The following is a 26,628-nucleotide window of genomic DNA, read 5'->3' as shown; positions in this document are numbered from 1 at the left end:
GCCGGGCGGGGCGGGTCGTGTGCGCCTGCGCTTGCGGAAATGGAAGTGGTGCGCGTGGAGGGGTGCCGACCCTGCGGCTGCTCCGGGCCGGGTACGGACACCGGCAGCACCTCGGGTGTCCCTGGAAGCTGAGATAAGATGAGATGCCAGCGATAGGGGAGAACCTCCGGTTATTGAGCATGCTGGCACTCACTGCTGCTCTCTGCTCGTGCCGCTCCTCCCTTAATCAACACTTAACAGCGAAGAACACGAGTAGATTCTATGCGGTCACTGTTTGAGGAGACAGGAAGAGTTTGGGAAAAAGTGTGTATAGATCCTTGGGATAAATTCCAAATCTGAACAGCGGGTAGGGCATCTAGGTCCCTGTGCAGCAGGAGGCAGGATGGCACCATCCCTACATCCCTTTCCTATTAGCCCCACTTCAAAGCACACTCGGTAACTCCCAGGGAAACCTAAGCATGGAAGAAGTGAGGCATCACGCTGATGGGGACAGATGTTGGCCAGACTGTATACAGCCTGGTCTACCCTACAGGAACCAAGGACCATGACAGGCACAAACATCTTTTCAAACCCTGTCACCTTTCAAGGGGAATCCCAGAGTCATAAGGAGGGCATGCTGGGTGGCATCTTGTCCCCCCACTTCCGACTAAAACCTACAAAAGAATGTGAAACAGGGAGGAAAATCCACTTCTCCAGCTCCAAAGAAAGCCACCCAGGCAGAAATGCCACCCAGGATGTTTCCCTGCATTAGCCACATCATTTCTTCCGAGCTGCAGCCAGGCTCCACCTCAGGCAGGCCTGGGCACATTCACCCAGCAAGCCAATAGCTCCTAAACACCATTTACAGCAACAAATCTACTGCCAGAAGCCTGCAGGAAAGCACAGGAACAGTTCCTGTGTGCCACTTCCTGTAAAAGCCCATTCCAGCACTCTCGTGAGTAGCTCTGTTCCACGTTCAAAAAAAGCAAGGCTGCAATTAGTCCCAGACCGACCACCCCAGAGGCAGGACTCAAGCACTGGAATTGGAAAACAAACCAAACAGCTAAGCTTCTCCTTGAGATTTAGATCACTTTTATTTTGTTGTTTTGGCGAGGATGTGTCGGTGCGGTCCGTGTATGTCTGGGCATGCATGTGTGTGTGTGTGCAGAGTCCTGCCCAGGTATGCAGATGATGTGAATACCTGCAATTACAGTTCATTAACTGAGCCGTGAAGTGCATGGTAAGTGCTACACTGAGGCCTTGACTCTTCTTGTGCTTACTGCAGTGCAGCATCTCCATCTCCCCACTGCCCTTCCAAGGATGGCAGCCCAAGATCCCAACCAAAGAGTGAAGCTGAGCTCCAGCATCTGGCTCTGTAGGAGTGAGCTAGAGGGTTTCCACATCACTTAGTGAACTCCTAAATAACATCTGCAGTTCCCTTTAACAAAGCCACATCTGCTTTTCACAGCAAGAGACCCCTGCTGCTCTGACAAACTTTAACCAGGTCAGAGGAACAAAGGAGAAATGGGAACAGGACAGGGACCACATTTAAGCTCCGGTGCTGCTGGACAGCTGAGCTGAGGATGCTGCAAGGGTGAGAACGTGTACCTCCACAGCCCCCAGCCTCATCCCTTTGATTTCAGATGCCACAAGGCAGGATAACCCCCAGTCTGATGTTTTTTTCCATTCTGCTTTAAAGCTGAGTGTACCAAACTCAGAGCAGAGACAGAATGCAGAAAGGGGACTAGTCAAATCCATCTTGGCAGTGTAGCAGACTGAACCCATCTTATTTCTATGACCTTTTTGCCTTCATCAGAGTTAAAATAGAGTGACCCCACCCCTAGGATCCTTTGCAGTTGTCAGAGGCCTCCAAGAACTCCTGCAAGCCCCAAGATGAGCTAGATATACAATATCAACCTTTGGGCTCTACCTCAACATATTTGGATGCTGCTTTGGGACATGCAGCTTCTTCAGTGTTACACAGACTCAGCAGAAAACAAAATTCCTATAGTGAGAGTTTCATTTGGACGGATGCATGTTTGAATCCCGTGTTTGCTTCCAAGTGTAACACAAGATACTCCAGTATGAGCTCTAGTATGAGCGCTGAAAGCCCTACAACTCTGCTTCCAAGTCCATGTGCACCAGTTGCATCATGAAATCAACTGGTTAGCAAGCAAGAGGTCTGCAAACCAATGACCAAAACCAGTGCAAGGCCCTCTTGAGTGAAGTGAGGATCAAGTATCAGGAGATTCCTCTCCTCTTCCAAAGGAGTTACAGTCACCATCAGTTCCACAGGGAGGACAACTGATGCCCCAGTCCTATCTGCCCTCTTTCTTCATTGTATGCTTGCTGTAAAGTCTGCAGGGTGCTCTGCAGCAGCCTTGGTCCTTTTCTAACAGTTCAATAACTCTCAGAGCAAGGACAAGAGCAGAGTAGGAATGCATGCTCTGAACTGGATATCTCTGTTCTTAGAGCACCATCTTCAAGCCCTCTTTCCTTTAGGCTTGACTCAAGAAAAATGAAAGTTCCTTCAAACATACAGGGCACTCATCCCTGGGGCTCAGTGATGCTGTTTAGAGTCTAGGAGACAGGAGCTCAGCAAAGGGATGCTGTATGCAGAAGATTCCAGGACACATCCTTAAAAGAGAGAAGCAGCAAAACCAAAAGGGCTGGCAGCCACTTGGCGTGGTTTTCCTGCACAGATCTCTCACTTGGCAGTTGCAAAGGGGAGGCATTTCTGAGCTGCATAGAAAATTAAATGGCTTTAGCATATAAAAAAATACAGATGAAAACAGTTACACCAGTTACTAAACAGTGGGCGGATGAGTGATCCCAATTTCATATTAAATAACTCGACTGCCATACTCCCAGCTTTATGGCTTCAGTACATGGAACAGGCTAGATGCCTGCTGCCTGCAAAGGCCAGGTGACGCTGAGCTCCTGATGAGGTGGCAGCAGGGCTGCAGTCCCACGGAGCAGGCTGTAAGGTGTCTGCTCTGTCCTCTTGCTCCTTTAGCACTCCTGAATCCCACACCAGCTGGGCGCACTGGGAAGCTGATCTCCTGTCTGGAGAAGGATTCCAGTTGGTGATATCTTTGCAACGTGGATTTCACGCAACAGCTCAGCAATAAATCACTATTTTCTTCCTACAGAGGATGGAAAGAGAGGTGAGTAGCAGCAGAGACAGGAAGAGAAAACCTCCCAGGATAGGAGATGACTGTAGACAATGCTCTAACATAGCTTCTAACTATACTGGACAGCAAAATTTGGGACATGGAAGTTTTCTAGAGCTATTCTGAGAACCATTTGGAGAGATCTCACCTCCCTCCTGCCACCACAGGCAATTCCGAGTTTATAGAAGTAAGTGTATAGAAGCACAATCACTAATGCTTCTCACTGGTACGAGAAACGTTTCAAACCCCATTGCCGGAGGTGGCAGGTTGACACATGAAGGCTGAGCCTAGGTTCCCTCCTGGCTGGAATGATACTCCAAAAAGATAGCAAGTTGACTGAGCTGCAAGCTTTTATCTGGCTGCTTTCCATGCTGAAGTTAGGAACAACGGCTTTCTTCTTTACACCTGAGCCCCACAATTTCCCACTAGAACGAATTCTGCTCTGCATTTCGCAATGTTAAGCTCCTGACAAAGGTGCTATTTACAGCCAGGCTGATATTCGAAGGACCAGAATTCAGGAGAATGTCACAGCAGGTCCCATCTTGCCTGCTCCTCCAACACATCCTTACCACTATGTAGCAGAGCATACACGACCGCATAAGGCAGGAAACATTTCCTAAGATGCTTCTCCCCCTGCACTGCAGCCCAGTGTTTTGAACTGAAATAATTTTAAAGGCTTCACAAAACCAACCCCCCTTTCCCACAAAGCTTTGGCCAACTGCCACAAAACTCACTTGTTCAGGAACAAATCCAGGGAATTCTGCTACAGCTCATTTCAAGAGATTTTCCTCCAAGCAGGTCTGAATTAAATGGTACTAAGAACAATTTTACATTCATCATGAGATCCCAATGAGTTTCAATACGCAATCAATGGGTCCACAGAATCCTATCCCCAGTGCTTTTCTTCTGGCCGGCAGCCCTGCCATCTGCAATTGCTTTGCTTCATGTCTCGTTGTCATCCCCAGCTTGCAGGTGACCGTGTCCACTTCAGCCATGAAGCCTCCGCCTGCGAACTGCCCTGTGGCATCTGAGTCCCAAATTACCACCAATCCCTGTCAGCATGCAACTCCACAACTGGAGATGGGAGCACTGTAGAGCATCAGCCACATTCCTCTCCGGTGGAAAACCTTTGGCACCAGTACTGATGATTTATCTGGAAAAGGAAAGGAGAGAGAAACAGTGATGAAGCAAGAGCAGCACGGTTCATAATCCTTGTGATTAATAACTTAAGACACAATTTTCTCTCACTGCTAAATAAGGAGGGAGAGCACTTTAAAAATAAAGCAGGCCTTTTTGAGAACACAAGTTTTCTGCCAGCAGACTGACTGAAACTAGGACATGGCTGCTAAGACACTACGGAGGTCAGCATGGAGGACGGAGGGACAAGCACACAGGCATGAAGATGACAGCACAGTATAACAAACACTGCAACCTGGGATTAGAAACATGCTTTGCCAAGTACACACACAGGAGGACCAGCAGCATGAGCTGTTGTGGCCTGTGGCTCAGGATCAGAGCAGCTACCTTCTTTCCTGCTCCAACCAGGTATTCAGGGTTCCTTAACACAGAGTTTAACAGTCATCTATCACCCAAGCTGCTCTCCAGCAAGATGAGCTTATTTTGAGCTACTGAGGAGAGAGAACACCATTCAAAGCTACTTTCAGATGCTGAAGTGAAAGCAACTGACATCCACATGCAGCACAGTGCCAATTACCTGCAGGATATCTAGCTCACTCCTCAGCGCTACCTGCTAAATTCTCTTGTACCACAATTAACAACCAGTGCATAGCCCTGCACCTAGAACAGGCAGCCCTGTGCACCACCACAAGCTTGGGCCACCTGTCTTTAACAGGTTCTCCACCAGATTCCAACACAAGCGAGCACTGCATCTTCATCATGGTGAAAGGCTAAGCTGAAACAGAGGAAACTGGTGTGACAAAAGGAATAAACTCTACCCAAAGAGAACAGCACAACACAATGGTGGTACCCTCATTCTTAGCAATCATCATCACCTCTCACCCATACAAGATCATGAGCAATCTGACCTAGGTGTGAGGGTGGCTCTGCTTGGAGTACAAGGTGAATAGAGACCTCCAGAGATTCCTTTCTATCTAAACTTATGCATGATGGTATTATGTCCTGATCTGTCACAACACGGCTCAGGGAACACCTCGACCCACTTTGCTTTGACTCTCCTCCTTTGAGCAGTCTGCCTACAACCACAAGTAATTAGAACTGTCCCTGAGCTACGGAACCGCTACCTTCCAGAAAATGCTTAGTGAGGACATATTTTACATAGGCTTTCTGGTGTGTACTGAGAGGAGTGGGGGCTGCTTTCAGGGCTTACTTGGAACAAGGGCTGATCACAGTAGGAGTGGGGGGGTAAACCAAGGCAACATTAACTCGCTCGCTGCCATTCTTAGGACAGATGATCTCCGTCAGTCCCTCTGGTCTTGGCTGACTCAGCAATTCTCCTGTGAATAAAGGAAGAGAGTAAGAGTAAGGCAAGTATTTGCTAGACATCCTTTTAGCGTGCCCTTCCCCCCAAACAAACATCCACAATCAATGCAAGTAAGCACTATATGAGGGCTCCCTGCTCCTGCAAACCCAGCACGTCTCATCCACGTAACCATGGTGAACGTCCTGATGATTACAGCCTGCAGACATACTGCTCCTCAGAAAAGTAACATCTGCCATCTTTCCTGTGTCTGCTTTAAATCACTACACAGATCTGAGAGCTCCTCAGGGATTCATAGCATCTACGTGGAGCCTAATGAGAGGGACGTTTTTAGGAGTAGGTGTTTTAATTAGGCTTTGGGGGCAGATGGGATCCAGAAGTCTACCTTCAATCTGCACGCAAGGGAAGAAGCTGACGTGAAGAAGCATCAGCAGGATAATTAGTAGACAGATGAAGCTACAGATACAAGTCTTATTGTTCATCTCTGCGTACTACAGCCATCCACACCCACAAAAATGCATCTGTCCCTCAGTTCAAGCAGAAGGTTGCTACAAGGACCATGCCAAGACCACCGTCTTTGGTACAAGCCAGAAAGCAGATGGCTTAGGAGCACCCACAGACATTGTTTTTTGCATCACTTTGGTGTTTTGTCTCTAATAAATTCTAAGGGGGACCTCAAACCAACATGCTTGACCTTTTTTAGACCCTTATGTATCTCCTGCTTTATTCCCAAACAACCCTAGTCACTGTGCCTATCCAATTGTTGGCTCCAGTTCTGAAAATTTTGAGCTGTTCCTTTTGGAGCTACCCAGGAGCTGGAGTGATCCTGCTATCCTGCCATGGCTGAGCAGCCACAGTGTGCCTCTTTCAGCTGCCAGAATAATACTTAAAACCAAAGTCAAAATAGGCGATAGGATTCCCTTCTCCCTGGGCACAGCTGCTGTGGGACTGCTATTACTTCCTGCCAGGGCTCTGGGCCACCCTATACCCTGCTGAGCATGTAAATCCCAGCTCCTAGCTGTCAGCTGCTCCCTCATGGAGACCACACCAGCCCTGTGAGTCAGGAACAGCAGGGGTTTCTCACAGCATGTGTTATTCCTTTGCTGAATTAATTGCGTCAGCTCTGCCGTCCCAGTGCCAAGCTGGCACCCTTGCAGCATGTAGTGCAGGGCAGAACACAAGTCCTTGGACTTCCCCACTGTAAAATGCACTTGCAATAAACCCTTCTGCTGTTAAACAAAGAACAGCAGAAAAATGGCTCCAAGTATCTGGCCTTGATTGCCTGGTGTCCCAGGAAAAACAGAAGAAAAGTCAGGCTTCCAAGAACAACAGCCCAACCTGAGCAGGATCGCACACAAGCAATCAGCCCCACTATTCCTGAAGCCCCCCCAAATGCCACTCTCCTTTACTTCTCAGAATGCTTTTCTTCCTATTTTTGTGAAAAAGCACATCTGAAAAACCTTGTTTTACTCAGCAGGTTCAGAAGACATTGCTTGGTATCGTCAAAGCAGCAAGAAGGGTTTGGAAGGGAACAAACACAGCTCCTCCAGAAGGAGAGCCCACCTTCGGGACCAGCAGATCCAGTTTAAACCCCAGTCTGGAAGCTGAAATCACATTTGGTTTGACTGCCTACCTTCCTCTCACACCCACACTCAAACCTGAGGTGGCAGAGAAGCTTTTAAGCCACCAAGACAGATTAATCGTGACAGTATTTGCAATTCTAAGTTAAACCTACAAGGCAGCGTCCTCAATTATGTGAGTTGTCGCAGGTTGAAAGCAGTGATGTGTCTCACCAACTATGCACACCACAGGGCTCCATGTCCCGGTGCCTCCCAGGTTTCCAGCCCCAGGTAGACTTCCCAGATGCAGTTTTGCTAACAGTACTGAAAACACCAGTTCTGAAACATGAATCATGACATTGGCATTGGCACACCATTATGTACTTTAAAGGCAGGGCTAATATCCATTAGATCTTAAACCAGAGGAGTGAAGTAAGACTGCCTGCTTAGGCCTTTGTTCCCATTTTTGTCTCCCCACTTCAAGAATCCTTAGGGGGGGAAATGCAGAACAGATTGCTGCAGGGTAAAATAGATGCCTGGTTTGCATGCAACCCTCTCCCCACGCTCTTCAATCAAGTATTCCTTTCATCACAGCGCTACCTTCCCTTGTAGATTGCCACTGAGGCCACCGTGAACCTGAATGAAGCTTGGCTTCATGCTCACACAAACCTCAGCAGTGAGCCTGAGGAGACCAAATGAAGTATTGCACTGGTACAAAGGAAAAAGCTAAATCCTTGGCATGTGGTGGTATTTACTTGGTTTAACTTATGTATAGCTGTACCTAGAGCAATGTATGCCTGCAGTACTTGCTCTACCCCTACATACAGACCTGCCAGTCTGTATTTTGATTACACACTCCTCCATAAGCACATCACAGATTTTGCTGCAAACATCAGTCCTGCCTCTCTGCTCTGAAAGGTTGTCCTGCAACGGCACGGACACAAACTCGTGCTGGATACCTGGGCCAGGCCAATGTCTGCAGACAGGTGATGATAACTGCCTGCACCAGAGAGCAGTTGTGTATCGCCACACAAGGAAGATACTTTTTTGGCCATATTTGCTTTCTGCGTTCCTGGTGTACAGCTTTTGGTCAAATGCAGAGTCAGGCCCATTATTCCTTCTGTTTTTGAGTTGTGATTTGGGTTGATATGACTTCTTCAGAGCTCTTGCCATCAATCAGACTACGCATGCTGCAAAGCACACTTTGCTGGCCTGCAGGAAATACCCGTGAAATGCCAGATACCCATGACGGATCAGATGGTTCAGAGAGACGCTGACAGTAAGAAAGGAAAGCACTTGCAGCAGTGTTCATTTGCTCCATGCTGGCAGACAGACAAGCCCAGCTGTAAGCCTACTTGGCTGTATAACAGACAGAAGGGTTTTGCACGAAGGAAGGAAAATCCCACCCAGGCCTTTTGCCTTCTGCTGCATTTTCTACACAGCTCCCGCTGCCACAGGTATGCTAGGTGGAACAAGGCTCCCTGTCCACGTGTCAGTGAACTACATCAAGGGCATAGGGCTGAGGGACTTTGCTGCACTCTGCCAGGCCATCTCCTTTCTCTTGGAGCTGTCAGGAGAATACATTTGCACAGTACAGCCCAATGGCATTTCCACGGTGTCAGTAAGGGTCTGGGACAACAAGCAAGCAGTGGACAGGCAGGATCCTAGCCATGGCTGCATGCTGCTGCGCACATCCTTCTCTCTCTTGGGATCTTGATATACCAGCTATGTTTCACGACAGGAACACAGAACTTATTCCTATATCCTGCCGTGCCTCATCACTGCCCCTCACTCCATCCCATGCCCCCAAACTGCTGCAATCATATGCTTGCTTCTCTAGCCCTACTGCTCTTTTGCTTTCATATCCCAAATTCCTCTCCTCTGCTGAAGTCTTTAAGCCACAAGGGTGGAGGAGGTTCTGGGTCATCCCTTCAGAGAACTACAGAATAAAACACTCCAACATTTTCTGCAGGCCAAAGCCCATCCTACTGCAGCCAGACAGTGGGGTTCACAAGAGAGTCCCAGGTACCAGGGTACCCCAAGGTGTGCTCTGGTCCCACATGCAGTTCTATCTCCTTCGTCCACATAGCCACAAAGAGGTTATGCTGGAAAAGCTGTAGCTTCTCTGCTTACTGCTTGGGGTTCAACATCTGAAATACGCATTTTGACTAAATCTAACACAGGATAGGCACGCAGGCATAATTTCCCCTCTGCTGTAAGCCCAAGCATTACACTCACATGCTGGGACTCTGCAGCTCCACAGAGGATAAGAAATCTCCATGGCATCTTGGCAGCAGGAAGGAGAAGGAGATGGTGTCTCATAGCAAGCCTGCCTCTGTTCCATGCCATTTAAATCTCATCTTTACCACTCTTGGCATGGATGAAACGAATAAGCTGCTTCCTGCAAATGATGCTGTGCAGTACGCATAAACTTATTCTCAAGGTTTGCACTCCAAAAAGCACTACTCTCTGTTGGCATGAATTTTTAATTGTGTCTTAAAGCACTGTCTACATCTGAAGCACAAAAATAGAAAGTTACAACTCTGCAGTATCCTTCATTTATTTCCACGGCCCTGAGCAACCTTATCAATCTGTTGGGACGGCCCTGCTCGTAGCAAGGGGGTTGCATAGAGACCTCCAAGTGAGGACTTAATTATCTTTTCATTTGCTTTCCAGCCAGGACTGCTGGGACACAGAACCACAGCACACCAGACTAGAGAGCCCTAGGTCCACTGCAGAGGCCGTGCCCTGCTCAGCTCAGGCCCCAGCATTGCCCTTGTTGATATCACCCACGCTGCCCCTCATGCCCAAGAAGCCCTGTAACCATCACCCTAGAGGGAAGCTGTGCCAAGGGGCAGGTGCTCTGAAGGCCTCCTTGAAAGCCAGCCTGGTGAGACACATCCTGGAGAGATGTCCTTCCTGGATACTGCAACCTTCAAGTTTAGCCATAAACTTGATCACACAAATACCAGCTTGGTCAGAGGAACACCATACACTCTCCTCCTTTCCCAATTCATGACAGTCAGCTAGCACTTAACATCTCACTGTCACAGCAGAAGAGGACACTGTCACTACTCTATGGTTGCAAAAGCTCTGGGGAAGCATCTGACACTGGACTGAGTGTACCTCCAGGTGGAGAACTTGGGTAAGAGGCATTTCAGATGCTCAACACAGTGGATAAAGGAGGGCAATTATTCAAAATGCAAATTTGCATCTCATTTACATCTCAGTGGTCTCTCTGACATGAATTATTTGAGCTCACCCCTACTAATGCTAATAAAATTTGGACTACATTATGTTTGTCTCAAAACATCATTTTATAACATTTTTCTCAGGGCCACGTAATTACAGCTGAAACTGAAACTCAATTAAAACAAAAAAGCAGCATTTCCAGAACCAGACAATTTCACACTTCCCATCTCCATACTCACAAACCAGAAAAGAGACAGTAGAAGCAAATAATCAAAATAACTCCATCCAGATGGAGGTCTCAGAAGAAGTCGTGAAGGTTTGAGCCCTTCTATCTTGTTCTGACGATATGAAACAAGCAGCTCAGAAATACCTAATGCCTAAGCCAGTGCAGGTAGCTATCAATGTGCAACAGCCCTCTCCTCTTTCTGCAGCTCACAGAGAGACTTCATGGAGCCGCACTGCCATCTCAGTAACAGATGGGCCAGAAGGAGAGGAGACTGATTTTTGACATGAATGTGATGCCTTTTCTCTGCTTTGTCCTCCATCTATTTCAGATAGTATTTCAGCATAAGAAGCCCCTCTTGTCCAGCTTCACTGTCCCCTGTTCTGTCAGGCACTCAACCTTTGTGTTTCCCAGTGCAAGGGGGCATGTGGAAGCAAACAGCCCCTGCTCATAAGTGCAGACAATGGAGAAAGGAGGAGGCCAAAGGGGACAAATATATAGGACAGTAAAAAAGGCTCAGGAAAATAAGAGTGGGTGCTGGGAAAAAGCTGAAACAGAAAATGAAAAATCCTCCAAATTGCTGAGTATTTCACCACCCTTCTAATATCTGCCCTAAAAAGCATCCTGGAATCAGCAGGCTGCAACACAGTTCTTTCAGATGACTGCAATACAAAGCCATGAAAAATTGATTTGCTTCATTAACATTTTAGGACCTTATTAGCTGGAATGAAATTGACTGTCAAGGCATTTTAAGGGCGAGTCACAGTATAACAAGCTCAGTGCGAATTATCTTCATCCCAAAATAGAAAGAGGTCTGTTACTGAGTAACCAAACCCAGAAACTACCTTTTGGTTATTTTTAATTCCATCCCTTCAACCATATCTGGGCACTTTCTCATCCTGCCAAGGCAGGGACCAGCTGGAGAGACAGCTGCCAACTGCACTAGTCTGGCTCCTCTCATCCAGTAATAGCAGAGCTGCACACAAGAGCAGCCACCTGAATATCAGACATTGCAGCTTCAGCCAGTTCAAATGAACAGTTCCCATCAGCTATCAGCCTACCTTTCAAGAAAAGTAAGCTCAACGCTATTACATTCTCAGCACAGAAGACATGCTGAGCTTTCTCCTCCATCCAGATGTTCAGAATGTGGCAGGTCCCACTCAAGGGAAAAATGGAATCTAAAAAAGCTTTAAAAGCCATTACTTCGATGAACAAAGCAAACAGGCAACGTTCTCCCACGTTTGCAGAGTGACCAGGACTGGTCAGCATCTTGCTAGCTCCAACTCCATGGATTTGGGTCACAACATGTTAAAATCTGGCAACATAAAAAGCCAGCTCCTGGAAGGGATGAAAGAGATGAGAGGCTTACCAGATTCTGTCCTATGGACTGCTAGCCAGTGATAAGACAGTCTCAGTCTGACCACCTGCTAGACACACAGGGGAATGAGGCAAGCATTAAGACACTTAATTTGGGCAGAAGCTAGCCAAGGGCTGGGAGAAATAGAAAAAAGAAAAAAAAAACCCACACACAAGACGTGTCTGTACCTGTTCTTCCCAACAGTTTTTCTGAGATTAAATAAACTTCTCCCAGATAAAAGTAACTTGGCTCCAATGGTTGCTCTTCTTGCCTTAGGGCCATTCCAAGGCTACATTGTGAACAGTAAAATGAATTGGAGCACGGAGCTGCTTTTTCAAACCTGCATGGCAAGTATTCACCTCCAGATCATTTAAGGTGAGATATACACACAAAACTCTAAACCCTCTCTGCATACCATTCCTTAGAAAAAAACAGGGAGCCCACTTATGCAGAGGAGGGAATTCCTTCACCAGCATTCAACTGGTTTAAGGAGCACAGTCTAATCAACTTAACTCCCATTCAGGTTTACCTGTTAATTGAACCAACTCATACTCATCCCTTAAAGATGAAAGGGAAGCCCCATTTCAATCTATTAAGAAGCCACTTTACCTTGGAATTTGATCTGTGCACGTACATCACAGGATTTATTCTAGATGTGTGCTCAACTTGAGCACAATGTCTTCTCTCTACTTTTTCTACAGCCACCCAGTTTCTCCTGGTTAATAAATAACACCACACTGCAAACAGAGGGCAGGTACGGCTTCAGCTGAGTAGTTGCCATTCGATTTAAAGTACTTCTATTATTAACAAAGTTGCTGGTTTTGAAGTTGGAGTAAGCTGCTAGATTTGCACTGCTCAGTGGTCAAGAACAAAGCTCTGTCTGTCCTTTTTCTAGTAAGAGCTTTACAAAATCTTTTCTTCTTGTCCTCTTTTCCAGAAGAGATGAGGATAATCTTTTACATTTATTTTTTCTCTCTCTCTTTTTTTTTTTTTCGGTGAAACCCCAGTATTTCCAATCATTTGCTCACTTTTCTTTGAATCTTCTTGCTCCCTAATACCCAAATGAGTGACAACTAACAATTATAAATCAAGGTGGCAACTCACTTTTGCTTGTAAACACATTTTCCCTATGGAAAACCATTTATTTACAGACAACATTATAGATTGTTTTACTACCTCCGGTGAATGCAACTCTTGGTCCTTTTATTCTTCCACTGAAATGCCTTCCAAAATGAGAAGTCATGCGAGTTCAGAAACAATAGTTTTGCTGCTTAACTCCTGCAGAGTTCATCACCTGCTAAATGCCATCTGGTCTCAGGCTCTTAGTGCTCCCAAATAAAGTGCAGCATCCTTCTTTGCTGCTTAAAAAGCACTTCTCCCATAGCAGCCACATTTGCCACTGAATCAGGAGGGAGGGAGCCTTGGGGGCTGTAAGGAACTCATCAGTCTCCCAGGGAAACATTTCACTATATCATCCTGCACCTCCCCAGGGACTGCATGCTCTGCAGTGCGGCTCCAGGACAGGGCTTCAGCATACTTCAGGGCTGCTCAGAAGCCATGAGTTACCTTAGAGCGCTTTCCACAAAGCAGCAGCACAGCTAAGAATGCAAATCTACCACATACAAACTCACACAATGTACTGTTCTAAGAAAAACAAGGAGCAACCACTCTTGGCTCAAGCCAAGAGAGTGCAAGCCAGACAAGATCCAAAAGAGCCTTTCTTTCTCCTCCGAAAAAAAGTGTGCTTGTAAGTAAAAAAATGCAAACAAAATACAGTCACACTGGATGTTCCTGTTTGTGTACCTAAAGATTTTTCAGGCTTGGTGCTAAAGGAAACGTGCCCCATGTTTTTGGGCTTCCCCAGCACATTCCTGGCAGCCAGAGGTGCCCGTGCTCCTTCTCCATGGACTCGTTCCTGTCCATCTCTCAGCCTCCTGCATTTTTCTTAAACGTACAACCAGGAGAACAGCCCTTCAAGCGAGGCAAGGCTTTATTCAAGATGACTGCTGAATAAAAAAATCAGTTTTAAATCCTTTTGTAATGATGACCGGATTAACTGCATCACGCTGCGTTATGCAATGGGGGATAAAGCAGTACACAGGCAAGCAGAAGTGCCGCAGCTCTCAGCTCCCAGCTCCCAGCCCAGCACTCACCTGCACTGCTTGGATGGCCACAGGAGCAGAACCACATGCAGGGCTCGCAGACAAGAGGCTGTTTTGTGACATAGCTTTCTATTAGAGGTGCTGTTTCAGAGCAATATCGCAGCTTTTGAAGGGGAGCACATCTCAGCATATGTGAGGCACGGTGCCAAAAATGCCAGCCCTGCCCCCACTGCCAGCCCATCGTGTTACCTAAAGCAGAGCATCAAACACCTGCTCTCATCACACCTGGTTCAGCCCAAAGGTTTTTACTGTTTAAAAATCAGTTCCCTGTGTGAAACACAAATTCACAGCATAGCCTTGCCTTGTTTGGCAACCTTTGCTTAAAGTCGTGTTTAGCTTCACTGCAGGCACTCCAAAATGCGCATGTGTGCATGAACATTATGCGCTAGGTTCTCTTCTTGCTGTAGATGAAAGACGTGATTTATTTAAAAGGAGTAAAAGGAACAAGTTAAAAATAACAAGCAGCTTCAAAAGCTTCATAGTAGCTTTCTGCTACAAAAAGAAGTGAGAACTACTTTTTTCAAGACCCAAAGGAAGGCTCTCAAAGTTTCCTTTCATCCAGAAAACTCTTTGGTTATGCTTTAGAAGGACAAATGAGAAGAGACCTACATAAGACTCAATTCCTGATCATTTGTTCAGCCTGGATAAGGCTCCATGGAGATCTGATAACGGCCTTTCAGCTTCCATAAGGGCCTATGAAAGCAGGAGACAGCCTCTTTAGCAAGGTTCGTTGTAATAGGACAAGGGGAAAAGTTTTTGTTGCCCACAGAGGTGGTAGATGCCCCATCCCTGGAGACACTCAAGCTCAGGCTAGACGAGGCTCTGAGCAAGCTGATGTAGCTGTAGGTGGCCCTGCTCACTGCAGAAGAGTTGGACTAGATGGCCTTTTAGGGTCCCTTCCAACTCAAATGATTCTTTGATTCTATGATTTATTTCAGCATCTTTTCCTAGGAGACTCCAAGCTGACCACAGCAGACATTCACCTCCACAACCATCAGAGAAAATCTTCCCAAAATCCAATAATGATCACCTTAGAGCCTGAAGGACTCCCTTCGGGTGCATGCATATTCCACTGGGAAATGACAAGCTTCTCACTTTCTGGTATAAAAAAATGCCATTAATGCAAGACCACAGGCTTCACCAACGTGAGGGAGAGCCCTTGTCCAACGCTCACAAATTCAGGTGCAAAGAACCAACTGGAGCTGTCCATGAGGTCAAAGCACATGAGTTTAATTCCCCAAGCAATGCTCTCACACAGTCAAAGAGTTGGGATGCCTGAAGTGCCAGAGGGAGGCTGGTATCAACTCCACTGAATATTCTGCATAGCTGGCTACAAGAAGCTTAAAAGAACTGCAAAGACTTGACACTGCAGCACACCTGCATTATTTTACAGGGATGGATTTCTTTTAAGTCACCACCTTAGCGCTCAACCAAAGCAGATGTAAGCAGTTCCACAGTAAAAATAACAGTAACTGAAAAATGTAACGTCAGATCACAAGAAAGGGAAGCTCTTTTTGATCAACTTCCTAAATTTAGCCACTTTGATAATCTTGAGTCATTTGGCCACAAGAGTTTTCAATATCCAGCAGGCGCATCATTATCTGAAACAAGAGTGTCAAAATCTCAAAGAAAATGTATTCAGAAGGAAGATCCAGAGAAATGCAGAGGGAGCTGAAACTTGCCTTGTTGTGTAACGTGGTGAAATAGGGCTGGTGCTGGCTTCAGGCTCCCTTCTCTGGAAACCAGTCACAAAGCATCCTCTGCAAGGCTGACTATGTCCAGCACCCTTGTCCAGCACAAAATTGCTCTCTAAAACCAGTTTATGTCTAGGAAGCGTTCCCTGTTGAGCGACGGCACCACACCACAACACTGCTCAGTCTGAAACCAGGTTGGTCTGGATGCACAATTCCCCTTTCCCCTGGGCAACTCCTGGGTGAGTCTGCCAACTGCAAGGTACCTTCCACCCCACAGATCCATACCTGCCAGCAGCTCTATTGGCTCCTCAGTTTCTCATCTGCTCTGGTTCCTCTGGGCCCAGTCAGGACTAAAGACCCCTGCTAAGGGAGGGATTCTATTTGCTACTTTTCACTTCACAGAGAAGAGGATGAGGAATTACAAAAGGAAGCAGACACATCATTGTTGTCACTGCCCAAGTCCCATTCAGACAGACTCCCAGCTGCTCAGCCCTTTTTAAGGAAAAACAAATGCATCTGACATCAATACCTTGAATCATTCTCTTCTATAGTCTGCAGTAAGTACAGCTGCATTTCACTGTTGAGGACACAATCCTGCAATGTTTAGCAGTCACAGACAGTGAAGCTATTTTTCCCTATAATGTACTAGAGAAGGAGGATGTGCTTAGGAACTAGTGAGCTTCACACAGCATTTAAAGACATGAAGACAGCATGGAGGGCAGGAAAACATGAACACTTTCATGGTCAAAATGAGATGCCTGTGTTACCAAATGGATCACTATTCCTAGTTAGATGATCAGTGATAACAAAGCTCCTTCCTGGACCAGGCAAGCATCATCTCCAAGTCCACCATGTGCAAAAAACACATGGGTCAGAATAGGGTTTGAGATGAAGGTTTGCTTGCTCTGAAGGTTACTTGCCCCTGCAATACTGGGGAATAAACTGGAGAAAAAAATAATCTGCAGTTAGGCTTATGTATTAAACCACAACCAGTGCAAACAGGTCAGGGCAATCCTGGCCTCCATCCACTGGCCACCAGCAAGTTGCCACTGACCATGTGCTTGTGAGTGTGCATCGATGCCACCAACAGCTTTGGCATGACCAGAGTATGCAGGTCTGAGCTGTGGCCAGGAAAATACCACAAGTACAGCATGACCTCAACTTGCTACAGCAGAACCTCAAAGTCACTGCAGCTGAACATCCCAAATGAAATTCAATTGCTGCCGCTGGGTTTTGCAAGCAGGCAGCCTGGGTTTCTACTTTTGGTAATTTTACAACCGACACAGGGCTTTTCATTAAGTACATTTTCTCTCCAGGCAAACTGCTTTTAGGAGCCAAACAACTGGCCTGTGCTACCATTAACAGATCACTAATTAGTGAGTAGCATGCAAGGCTGCCCACAGCTACCTGCTCAATACTGCAAAGACAAAACACGGCACTGTGCAGAACTAACTACCAGACAGATTTATCCACGTTCCACATTTAAAGTGATGCTTGTTTTTTTCCAGAGCTCTACCCCAGTGTCAAGTAAGGTGCACAATACCAAACAACAGGGATTCAACACTGGCAGACTCCCATCATCTTCTCCTGATAGGTGAAAGGACCTTGCAAAATACTTGCACGTTTGAGCTTTCCTCTCAAAGATGCATAGACTTCCTGTAGCTCCTTAAATATGGAAAGCTGACATCAGCATGAGGATTCCTGTCACAAGAACAAGAGTACAGCCTTTCTTAAATGTATTATGTTCTGCAGCATTTTTATCATGCATGTGAAACACACATGTGAAACACACATGACAGGACATGACCAAACTCACATGGGAAAAGTTCCCACTTCTGAGTGTTTTGTTTTTACCAAACGTGCATGCAGATAGCAGGAACTAAAGCATGTTTCAGGATACCTGTGCACGGAACACAAAGCAGATGACTCTGGAAAGGAGAAAACCTGCACTAGCATTTGATCTGAGCAATCACTAACACTTACAGTCACCCATTTTTGAACAGCTCTCTCGCAATGGCACAAAAAACCATTTAGTACTAAGCACCTCTCTTACAGGTCATTTCCTGCAAAGTGAAATAGCAGCAATTGAAAAAAAAAAAAATTGGGGAAAAAAAAAGTAATGCATTGAAGGCCAAAACATCAGCATTTCTTCACTAACCGAACCAAACCAAAGATGCACACACCCAAACCTAGCATTTCCCTGGGTCACTGATGGCAGCTCCAAGTCCAAGTCCAGAGGTGACTCTCCACGTGGAATGAAGTAGGTCCAGATGTGTAGTTAAGGAACAAACAGCTTGGGGAGAAGCTTTGCTAAGTGAGATGCCCATTAAAACCACCAACTCATTTCCCCAGGCTTTGAGAGCAGGAGATACAAATTAGAATCTGGCTACTATGCACATCATTATTGTAACAACCCAACTGCAGCTTGTAAGCTTGTTTCCTTCATTACAGCCCTGTTATACTCCTGACTGGTGGGGTCCTGCTCAACATTCTCCTGCCATCCAGACAACTGGTGCCCAATATTCACACTGTGCTGGGCGCTTTTTAGAGGAGTTGTAACAGCCTCAAAATGATGAAACATCTAATTCGAAAATAAGGAGAAAAAAAATAAATTCCATCCTCAAACAGGGATGAGAAAACGCTGCCACATGCTAACATCAGGCTCTGTAGCTAAGAGGTATTGCTCCACCTTGCAAAAAAAGCCAACTGCTTATAATTTAATTAAAAGAACAATTAGACACCTGACATGAGTCTTTCATTCGGAGGCTTGCTCAAACTTGGGAGCAGCTTCTGACCCTTGTTGAGAAAACCAGTCCCACCTGTTCCTTTTCCACTTTATGCAGGACTCTATAATATGACAAAGCGAAATCTTGCCATCTCATGACTCCATCCCAGCCACCACGGGAATTCACGCTTCCCTTTGACTCTGAAGCAAGGATGGAATAGAGACTTGTGATCTCCCAGGCCTCAGGACAAGCTGGGGACACAAGCTGGAAGTAGCTCCCCAGAAAAGACCTGGGGTTCTGGAAGACACTACGCTGGATGCAAGTCAGTTTTGTGTCCTGTCACTCAGAAGGTTGATGGTGCTCTAGGTTGCATGAGGCAAAGCATTACCAGCAGGACAGAATCCTTCCCCTCTGCTCAGCACTAGTGAGGCTGTGCCCTGAGTACTGGGTCCAGTCCAGGCCCTTAGTACAGGAGAGATGTGGGCACACAGGAGGGAGTACAACAAAGGGCCAAACCATGATAAAGGGACTGCAGCATCTCTCCTATTAGGACAGGCTGAGAAAGCATCACACACGGTTTATCTGCCCATAGCTTTCCACTTGCTGGCACATTTTTATCTGTGAAAATGATTCTGTCCTGTTTGAAACAGTATCTCGTGAGTTTCCTGAAGCAGACACAGCTCTTGGCTTTCTTTTACCTATGTTCATACAGGCAGGAAAAAAAAGCAAGTCATTCCACAAACAGAACTGCATCCCTCCCCAGCGGGCCACATAAGGCTTACGAATGCCTCGTGCGTAGCACAGCTCAGAAGAACCTGAGGTAAGGTCCACAGTCCATCCTTTGTCTCTACCACCATCCACAAGACCTTTGTTCCAGGAACATCGAATCACACACAGAATCATAGCATTTCACAGCGTCTGTGACAATCCAACAAAGGTCTCATCTTCTTGACATGGCAAACAATTTTTTTTTTGGTCAGTACGTGCAAGGGTTTGTCTCCTTTAGCCTGGAAAAGATCCTTTTATTTATATATAGTGCAAACATAAAGGGAAAAAAAAAACACTCCAACATTCAACACAGCACTTACTGGTTGAGCAGATGACTGCAGCCTCCAAGCACACAGATTCCAACTCGGATGCCAATTCGGTTACTGATTCACCCAACTACAAAGCCGTTTCAAACAAGAAAGCTTCCTTAAAAGGATTCTGTCAGGTCCTTTTTAGATCATTTTTATTCATAGTTTGTTTGCAATAAACCTTCAGAAGACCAAACCCAGAATTTCAATTCTTATTAACCGTTACTGCACACGCTATGTTGTACTTGAAGGATTTCTGTGTATTAAACAATGAAAACATGCACAAGCAGGTTCAGAGCAGAAGCAAGGATTAACCCTCAACTCTTGAACAGGCAAATCCCCTCTTGGAAGGGGATTCCAACAAAAATGTTGGATGGCAAAAATGCACCATCGATTTCACGAATGACGACACAGACTGCACAAAGCAGACACAGCCAGACTACACTTCCAATTCTGAGCACAAATTTGGCAGCGTCTTCTCAGAAATATTTCCCTTATTAAGGTCAACAGCCTGCAGAGCATTTCTTCAGTGAAGTCCTAAAAAGACCACAGCCCTACTTCAGAATTAGCAGCACTGCAATTGCCAGGATTTCTGCTGCAAGAGCTTGGAAAGAAACACAGACATCTCCATCGCTACAAGTAACACTGGAACCATCTCCTTCCCACATGCTGTCACAAGTGACACCAACCACGACACGCTCACATGAGAGCACTGTGACTTTAAATATTCACACCTCCCATTCAACAAAGTTGGGGGGAAAAGCCCCACTGCTTCACGATTCCCACAGAGATGCTAAGCGCTCTCTTATTCGCAGAGCGTATCTACAGCAAAGATATTGTTTTGGATCAAATGCAGGCATGCAGGCTATACCCTTCCAAATGGTTGGGGGGTTGCATTTTTCTCTCAACACAAGTCATAGCCAGGCTCCATTTAAATAACACCCAAGCAGACAAGCAGGTTTCTCATTTAACTGCAGCTCCATGGGGTCATAAAAGATCAGTTGTGAAACACACACTCATGGAAATGATGCGTGACTGCGGGTCTGATTTCATCAAAAGCTGAATCTTCAATATCCATGCTAATACCCAAACATACTGGTTGCTCTCTTAGCTATTTTTAGGGTTTTTTTTCTTTTTTTCTGAAGGCAGATCACATTGCCTTGAGCATGTCAGCAGCAAGACCATGAAAGCGCCACTTCCCTATTCACATAGTCAGGGTTTCCCTCACCCTGAGTCCAATGCTCCTTACAAAAAGATATTCAGGGGATGAAATCAGCTAATAAAACAAATATCTAAACACACCCTGCTATCGTGATGTAGCTCTAGACGTCCCTGTTCATTATACGGAAGTTAGACTAGATGACCTTTAAAGGCCCATTCTGACTCAAATGATTCTGTGACTCTATGATTCACATTGCCTACAAACCCATCCAGCATCACTGCTTGCTTTAACTTAGCACATACTCCAGTTCCCTCACAATTTCAGGTTACCTGTAAATAAGGAATGCTTCAACACGCTTCCAAAGTGGGGTGAAGGGGGGGGTAGGGGGGGGAGGTGTATAAAAATGTATGCTTCTGGAGCATTGCTTACAGCTCAGAGTGGATGTTCATTTCAAACAGATACAAACATCAGCAAACCCCAAAGCAAACCCAGAAGATCAGGAGGATGCAGGTCAGGAAGCATATGCACAAAGTAAAACAGATGCTGCTGGAAAACAATGCTCATAAAATAATGAGTTTATAGACAAAAGATTTAAAAAGCACCACGGCTAGTCACATGACAGAGGAGACAGATTATGATTTTTTCATTAGAAGAAGGGAGAAAGGGGAAGGAAAAAAAATATGTATTTATTAAGAAATAATAGCACCCAAGTGCAAAGTCTGGGAAATGCTTTCAGGTGAGAGACCTAAAGAAAGAAGATGGAGCATCTTTCTCTTTGCACAGAGAAATGCCTCTTCCTAGAGTCAGAGGCTCTTCTAAAAAAGAGGGCATGAGAAGGGGCTACAAAGATCAGCGTGGCCACTGTGTACAACCAGGAGCTTTCCTGCACTCAGAGGAATGCTTTTGGATGGGAGTGGGGACACCAAGGTGCTATCAGCCATCTCTGTGTTTACAAACAGCTCCAAAGAAGGTGAAGCTGCAGGATAAAGGACTTAAGAAAAAATGTTGAGCCATTCAAGGAAATCAGTATCAGCACAGGATAGGGTCTTCCCAACAATGGATGACCACTGCTTAGGACAAGAACCCAAAAAGCAGAGAAAAAAGGCCTGGGCAAAGGCAGGCATAGCATTCCCCTATCTCAGAATAGGGTTATTTTAAGCCTATCTCCTTGGAGCTACCCTAATATTTTCTTATATGACTCAAGTCATCAGGAAAGGGAGACAGAGAGGGGGGAGGGTGGGATAAGTAAAGATCAAGCTCACATAAACGTGGCAGAATCCCCTCAAAGAAGGCACAAAGCCCCAGAAGGGGTGACAGGCAAGCTTGGTCGTGCCTTACCTGGAAAACTGTGTGGGTTGGGTGACCCTCTTTTAAGGCACTTTGAACAGAGGACGTGCACAGTGTAGTACAGGCCCGGCCATTCCTGGAGCAGGACATTCAGTTCTTCCACTAAGGGAGTAATAGCTTGCCAAGCTGTCCAGATATTTGGTAGGGATGCGTGGCTAGCAATAGACAGTGTATCTGGCTGCAGGGCTCCCCGGGCAGGCCGGTAGCTCACCCCCACCGGCACCTTCCCCCGGTAGGCATAGATCTGGTATTTGCCATCTGAGCGCTGAACCACATGGCTGTTGATCTGGACGCTGTAGCGCGCAAACAAGCCAGGTGGGAAAATGAAGGGAAAGCTGTACTCAATCTGCAGCTGCTCCACCACAAACGACTGGCCACTCAGATTGGCACCATTGATCCATGCCTCCGCATGGGGCACCTCATTCTTCACGTAGCAGGGAAACTTGTACCAAGCGGTCGCCCCATTTAGAGGCTTAGATTTGGGTTTGTTGACACAGTAACAGAGCCCCATCTTCTCCAGCAGCTCCAGGATGAGCTGCAGGTCCTCCCGGCTCTGGATATGGGGTTTGAGGAGGAGGCGGATAACATGGGCAGGGAGGAGGCCGTGCAGCAAGAAGCCCTCCACGTAATGATGGAGCTGAGTGGCCCTCAGCTCATCAACGTGGGTGTCACTGAGCAGTTTCTGGAGCAGCACAGTGGCATCCCGCTGGCAGAAAACATTGAGGATGTCGATGAGTCGCGGCAGGTTGTGGAACACGTACTCCCGCAGTGTGAGGTGCTCCTCAAAGTACAGCAGCTTCCCGCTCTCGTGCAGGTAGGACAGGGCGCTCTGGAGCCGGTCCTCCGTCAGGCCTGCCTGCAAGCCCAGCCGGGCAGAGTCCCACCAGCTCAGCCACAGTTGCTGAGCCTGTGGCTGGAAGTGCAGCTCTTCCAGCACTTGCCAGGACTTGGGCAACACCCGGTGCAGGTTCGGGAAGATATCACGGTGCTCAGCCACTGAGAGGAGCTTGTCCCGCAGGCGACGCACCTGGCAGTGGTCCCAACAGCTGAAAGGCAGCACAGGAGAGAGGATCTGAGGCCGGTGGTTGAGAAGATATTGAAACTGGGCTTTTTTTCGCCTCAAGTTCTTGTCTGAGACCCCATAAAAGGCAGTGTGAGGGCTGGAGCAGCGCAGGTCAAAGTCCTGTCCCAGAGCCTCATCTACCTGCTGGACAAGACTCTGGAGGCCCTCAGCATCCCTCTTTTCCTGCTGGGCAATCTGGTGATGAATGTCCAGGCACTTCTCTTCCAACTCCCGCTCAGCACAGAGGTCAGCATGGGTTCCCACCATGCACACCACAGCGTGGGGCACCTTGGAACCCAGCCAGTGCAAGAAATAGCCCACGGAGGGGTAGAAGTGCTGAGGGACGTAGGCACTCAGATTTACCACCAGCACATAGAGCGCTCCGGGAGAAAGGAAGAAGGACTGGATCACATCGTAGGTCGGGTCCCCTGCCAGCTCATACACAATGAATGTCAAACCCCTCTCTGCGTCTGCAGTCCAGTCCATCACCTCAATGCCCTTGCTGCCCGACAGTCGCAGTCCTGATGAAACCTGGGAGGCATCTGGAGGCAGTGAGGGCGCAGAGCACGGCCTTTCTCCTTTCCCTTGGTGGGATGGCACGTGAGAGCATATGCCCCGCCGCTCGGAAGCATCCTCAGGGACAGCACAGCATCCCACTGCTCTCCCACTATCCTGCTGTTGCCCAGGGCACCCTCGGGGCTGGGTGCTCCCTGCTTCCAGGCTTCCTGCATCCTCCTTCTGCCCATCCTCCTCCATCAAGCATCGTCTCAGCAGGGTCTTGCCAGCGTCCTTCAGACCCATGAGGACCAGCTTGAGGCGGGGTTTGAGAGCAGGCTGGGAGTGGGCCAGCTCCTGCTGGTAGGCTGCAATGTAGGGGATGCCTTTCATGCAGACCTCATAGGGAGGCTGGATGAGGGGGTTATCTTTGATCTTCCACAGGGTGACACGGGAGAGCTGCCCGAAGCCCTCGGGCAGGATGGCAATCTGGTTGCCTTGCAGGACCAACTCCTCCAGGCTGTGCAGGAGCACGATGGAGTCGGGCAGGTAACGGATACGGTTGTTGTCCAGCCAGAGGGTGCGCAACTGGCGGAGCTGGCAGAGGTGAGAAGGCAGCACAGCAAGCTGGTTGCGGCTCAGGTAGAGCTCCTCCAGCCCTGGCAGCGCCAGGATGGCAGCAGGGAACTCACCGAGCAAATTGGAGGAGAGGTTCAGCATCTTGAGCCGCTGCAAGCCACTGAAGCCGGCGGGCAGAGTCCGCAGCTGGTTGCCATCCAGCATAAGGCTCTCCAGGGCGCCCAGCTGGCAGAGGCCCTCAGGTAGGGACGACAGGCCCGTGCCGCTCAGCCAGAGGATCTTGAGGTGGCGCAGGGCAGCGATGCCCTCGGGCAGGGCTCCCAGGTGCCGGTTGCCAGAGCAGTCGAGCTCCTCCAAGGCGGCAAGCTCCAGCAGCGGGGTGGGGAAGCAGGGCAGCAGATTGTGGTCGATGTCGAGGGCACGGAGGTGCCGCAGGCAGCCCAAGCCCTCGGGCAGGCGGCGCAGGCGGTTGAAGCTGAGGTCGAGCTCCTCGAGGCGGGCCAGCTCGGCCAGGCGGGGCGGCAGGCCGGGGCTCTCGGCACCCAGCTCGTTGTGGCTGAGGCTCAGCTTGCGCAGGCCCCGCAGCCCCGCCAGCGCCCTGCCGTCGCCCAGGCCCCGCAGCCGGTTGTGGCTGAGGTCCAGCTCTGCCAGGCGGCCCAGGTGCCGCAGGGCGGCGGCGGGCAGGCGGCACAGCCGGTTGCGCCGCAGGCTGAGCACCCGCAGCCCGCTCAGGGCGGCGCCCACCTCCTCGGGCAGCTCCTCCAGCCCCCGCCCGCTCAGGTTCAGCGCCTCCAGCTCTCCCAACGGCGGGCGGCGGGCCGCGGGCGACGGCGGCCCCCCCGGAGGCCCCTCGTCCGGCTCCGGATCGGGCTCGTCGGGGCCGCCCCGCAGCTTCCGAACGCGCAGGGCGGCGTCGCGCCACAGCCGCACCGCCTTCGGGGGCTCCGTCTGAGCCATGGCCGGGGAGCGGGCCCCGCGCCGCCCGCCCGCCCTACCTGCCGCCGCCGCTGCTGCTCGCCATGGGCGCGGCCGGGGCTCGGGGCGAACCGCGGCTCCGCGCCGGCACCGCCAGCCGCGCCGCACCGCCCCGCGCACGTAGCCGCCACCGCCCCGCCGGGGGCGGGACACGGGCACGGCCCGCCCGTAGGGCAGCCCCCACCGAGAGCGGCGCCGAGGAGGGCCTCGTGTGCCACCTCCTCCCGGGGGGCGGTGGTAGGGCTGAGCTCCCGACCTTGAGCGGTGCGTCACCCCCGCGGTGAGCAGGGGGCGGCCGTTCCGCCCAGCGGCCGGGGTGAACCTGCCCTCCCGTCAACGTGCCGCGGAGAGCCGGCAGCGTGGCGGTTACTCGCGGCGACTCCGCCACCTTCCTGCCGGGCTTTGTTCCCTCCGCTGCCTGCATCTGGCCAGATCCTCAACACCGCGCTAAATCACCGTGTTCACCCGCTGCTACATCTGCGCATCGCAAAGCTGCGGGCTCGGTGGCCATCTTTCTTTCCCGTCGGTGACAAGCTGGAGTAAAGCCCTTTCTTCAGGTGCTCTGAGCCCTAGCAAACCATCGCCGTGTTTCATTTCAACTCTGTTCTGAGCACGGAGTCATCCCTGAGAAGGGAAAATTGGTGATGTTGGCTGGCAAAGCCAAACACAGGATGCAAAGGGTGGGGAGGAAAGTCCCTGGGGGCAGGGAGGAAGTGTGGATACGGGCAGGTAAGGCTTAGCACCAGGCTGGTTTCAGGAGCTGCCCAAAGCATCAGAGGCAATCCTGAAGTGCCTTTTGGCCCTGGGACTGCCACTCGGCTTTGGAGGAACAGCTCTGCAGGGACACCATGATCCGGGAGGCCCTTCCCATCCTTCCTGGTGGGCTGGTATCGGATCCTGTTGCTGAGAGACACAGTACTTTGTGGCCTCCCACTGCACTGTCCCTGTCAGAACTGTTTTCCAGGCTTGCCCTTGTTGATTTTCAGAGCATCCTTACATCCTGACAGCGTATTTTTATCTAGGCTAACAAAGATTTTGTCTCTGTTTTTCCTGAAGACCGCTGAGGAAGCAGCCCCTCTGTGCACACCAGGAGCTGCTTCCTTACATCAGAAATAGCTCATTCAGTTCCTCCTGAAGAGAGCAATCCTCTTCTCCGTTACCTTGCCCAATTGTTCTTGTGATACCAGGCCTACGGCTTTGTTTCCTGCTATCAAAATAACACGTTTCAGTCAAGACGACCTGTCACCAGCCGGGGCTGAGGGGCTGTGAGGTGGCTAGCATTAGTGCTTTGAAGCATTTTATTGAAAGAGGAAAGCCCAACTCTGGTGCTCTGCTGATAAATAAAGGCCAGGGGAAGGTGAAGGCTGTGGGAAGTAGGCGCTCCTCCTGCTGGCGGAGCGATGACCGG

At 48.8% G+C, this 26,628-nt stretch overlaps 1 protein-coding gene across 1 annotated transcript; it reads right to left on the bottom strand.

Annotated features, from left to right (window-relative positions):
* Positions 1-71: 71 nt before the first annotated feature.
* On the bottom strand, positions 72-25,245 carry MFHAS1 (multifunctional ROCO family signaling regulator 1). Its single transcript, XM_048941797.1, has 4 exons — positions 22,100-25,245; positions 5,500-5,626; positions 3,887-4,305; positions 72-3,125 (listed from the first exon to the last, which is right to left on the bottom strand). Exons 1-3 carry the CDS (start codon positions 25,200-25,202, stop codon positions 4,302-4,304), a joined length of 3,234 nt encoding a protein of 1,077 aa, XP_048797754.1. The 5' UTR covers positions 25,203-25,245; the 3' UTR covers positions 72-3,125; positions 3,887-4,301.
* Positions 25,246-26,628: the final 1,383 nt, after the last annotated feature.

This window comes from Lagopus muta, chromosome 4 (assembly GCF_023343835.1).
Source record: "Lagopus muta isolate bLagMut1 chromosome 4, bLagMut1 primary, whole genome shotgun sequence".
Taxonomy (NCBI): domain Eukaryota; kingdom Metazoa; phylum Chordata; class Aves; order Galliformes; family Phasianidae; genus Lagopus; species Lagopus muta.
The sequence above is the reverse complement of the archived record's forward strand: the minus strand, read 5'-3'. Positions and strand labels throughout refer to the sequence as shown.

Bases quoted from the DNA above. Each gene is read 5' to 3' on its own strand.
- MFHAS1 (XM_048941797.1), bottom strand. From the start codon at position 25,202: ATGGCTCAGACGGAGCCCCCGAAGGCGGTGCGGCTGTGGCGCGACGCC. The intron at 5,627-22,099 runs GTAAGGCACGAC...CTTTATTCACAG, and splicing joins CAACCCACACAGTTTTCCAG to GAGAATTGCTGAGTCAGCCA.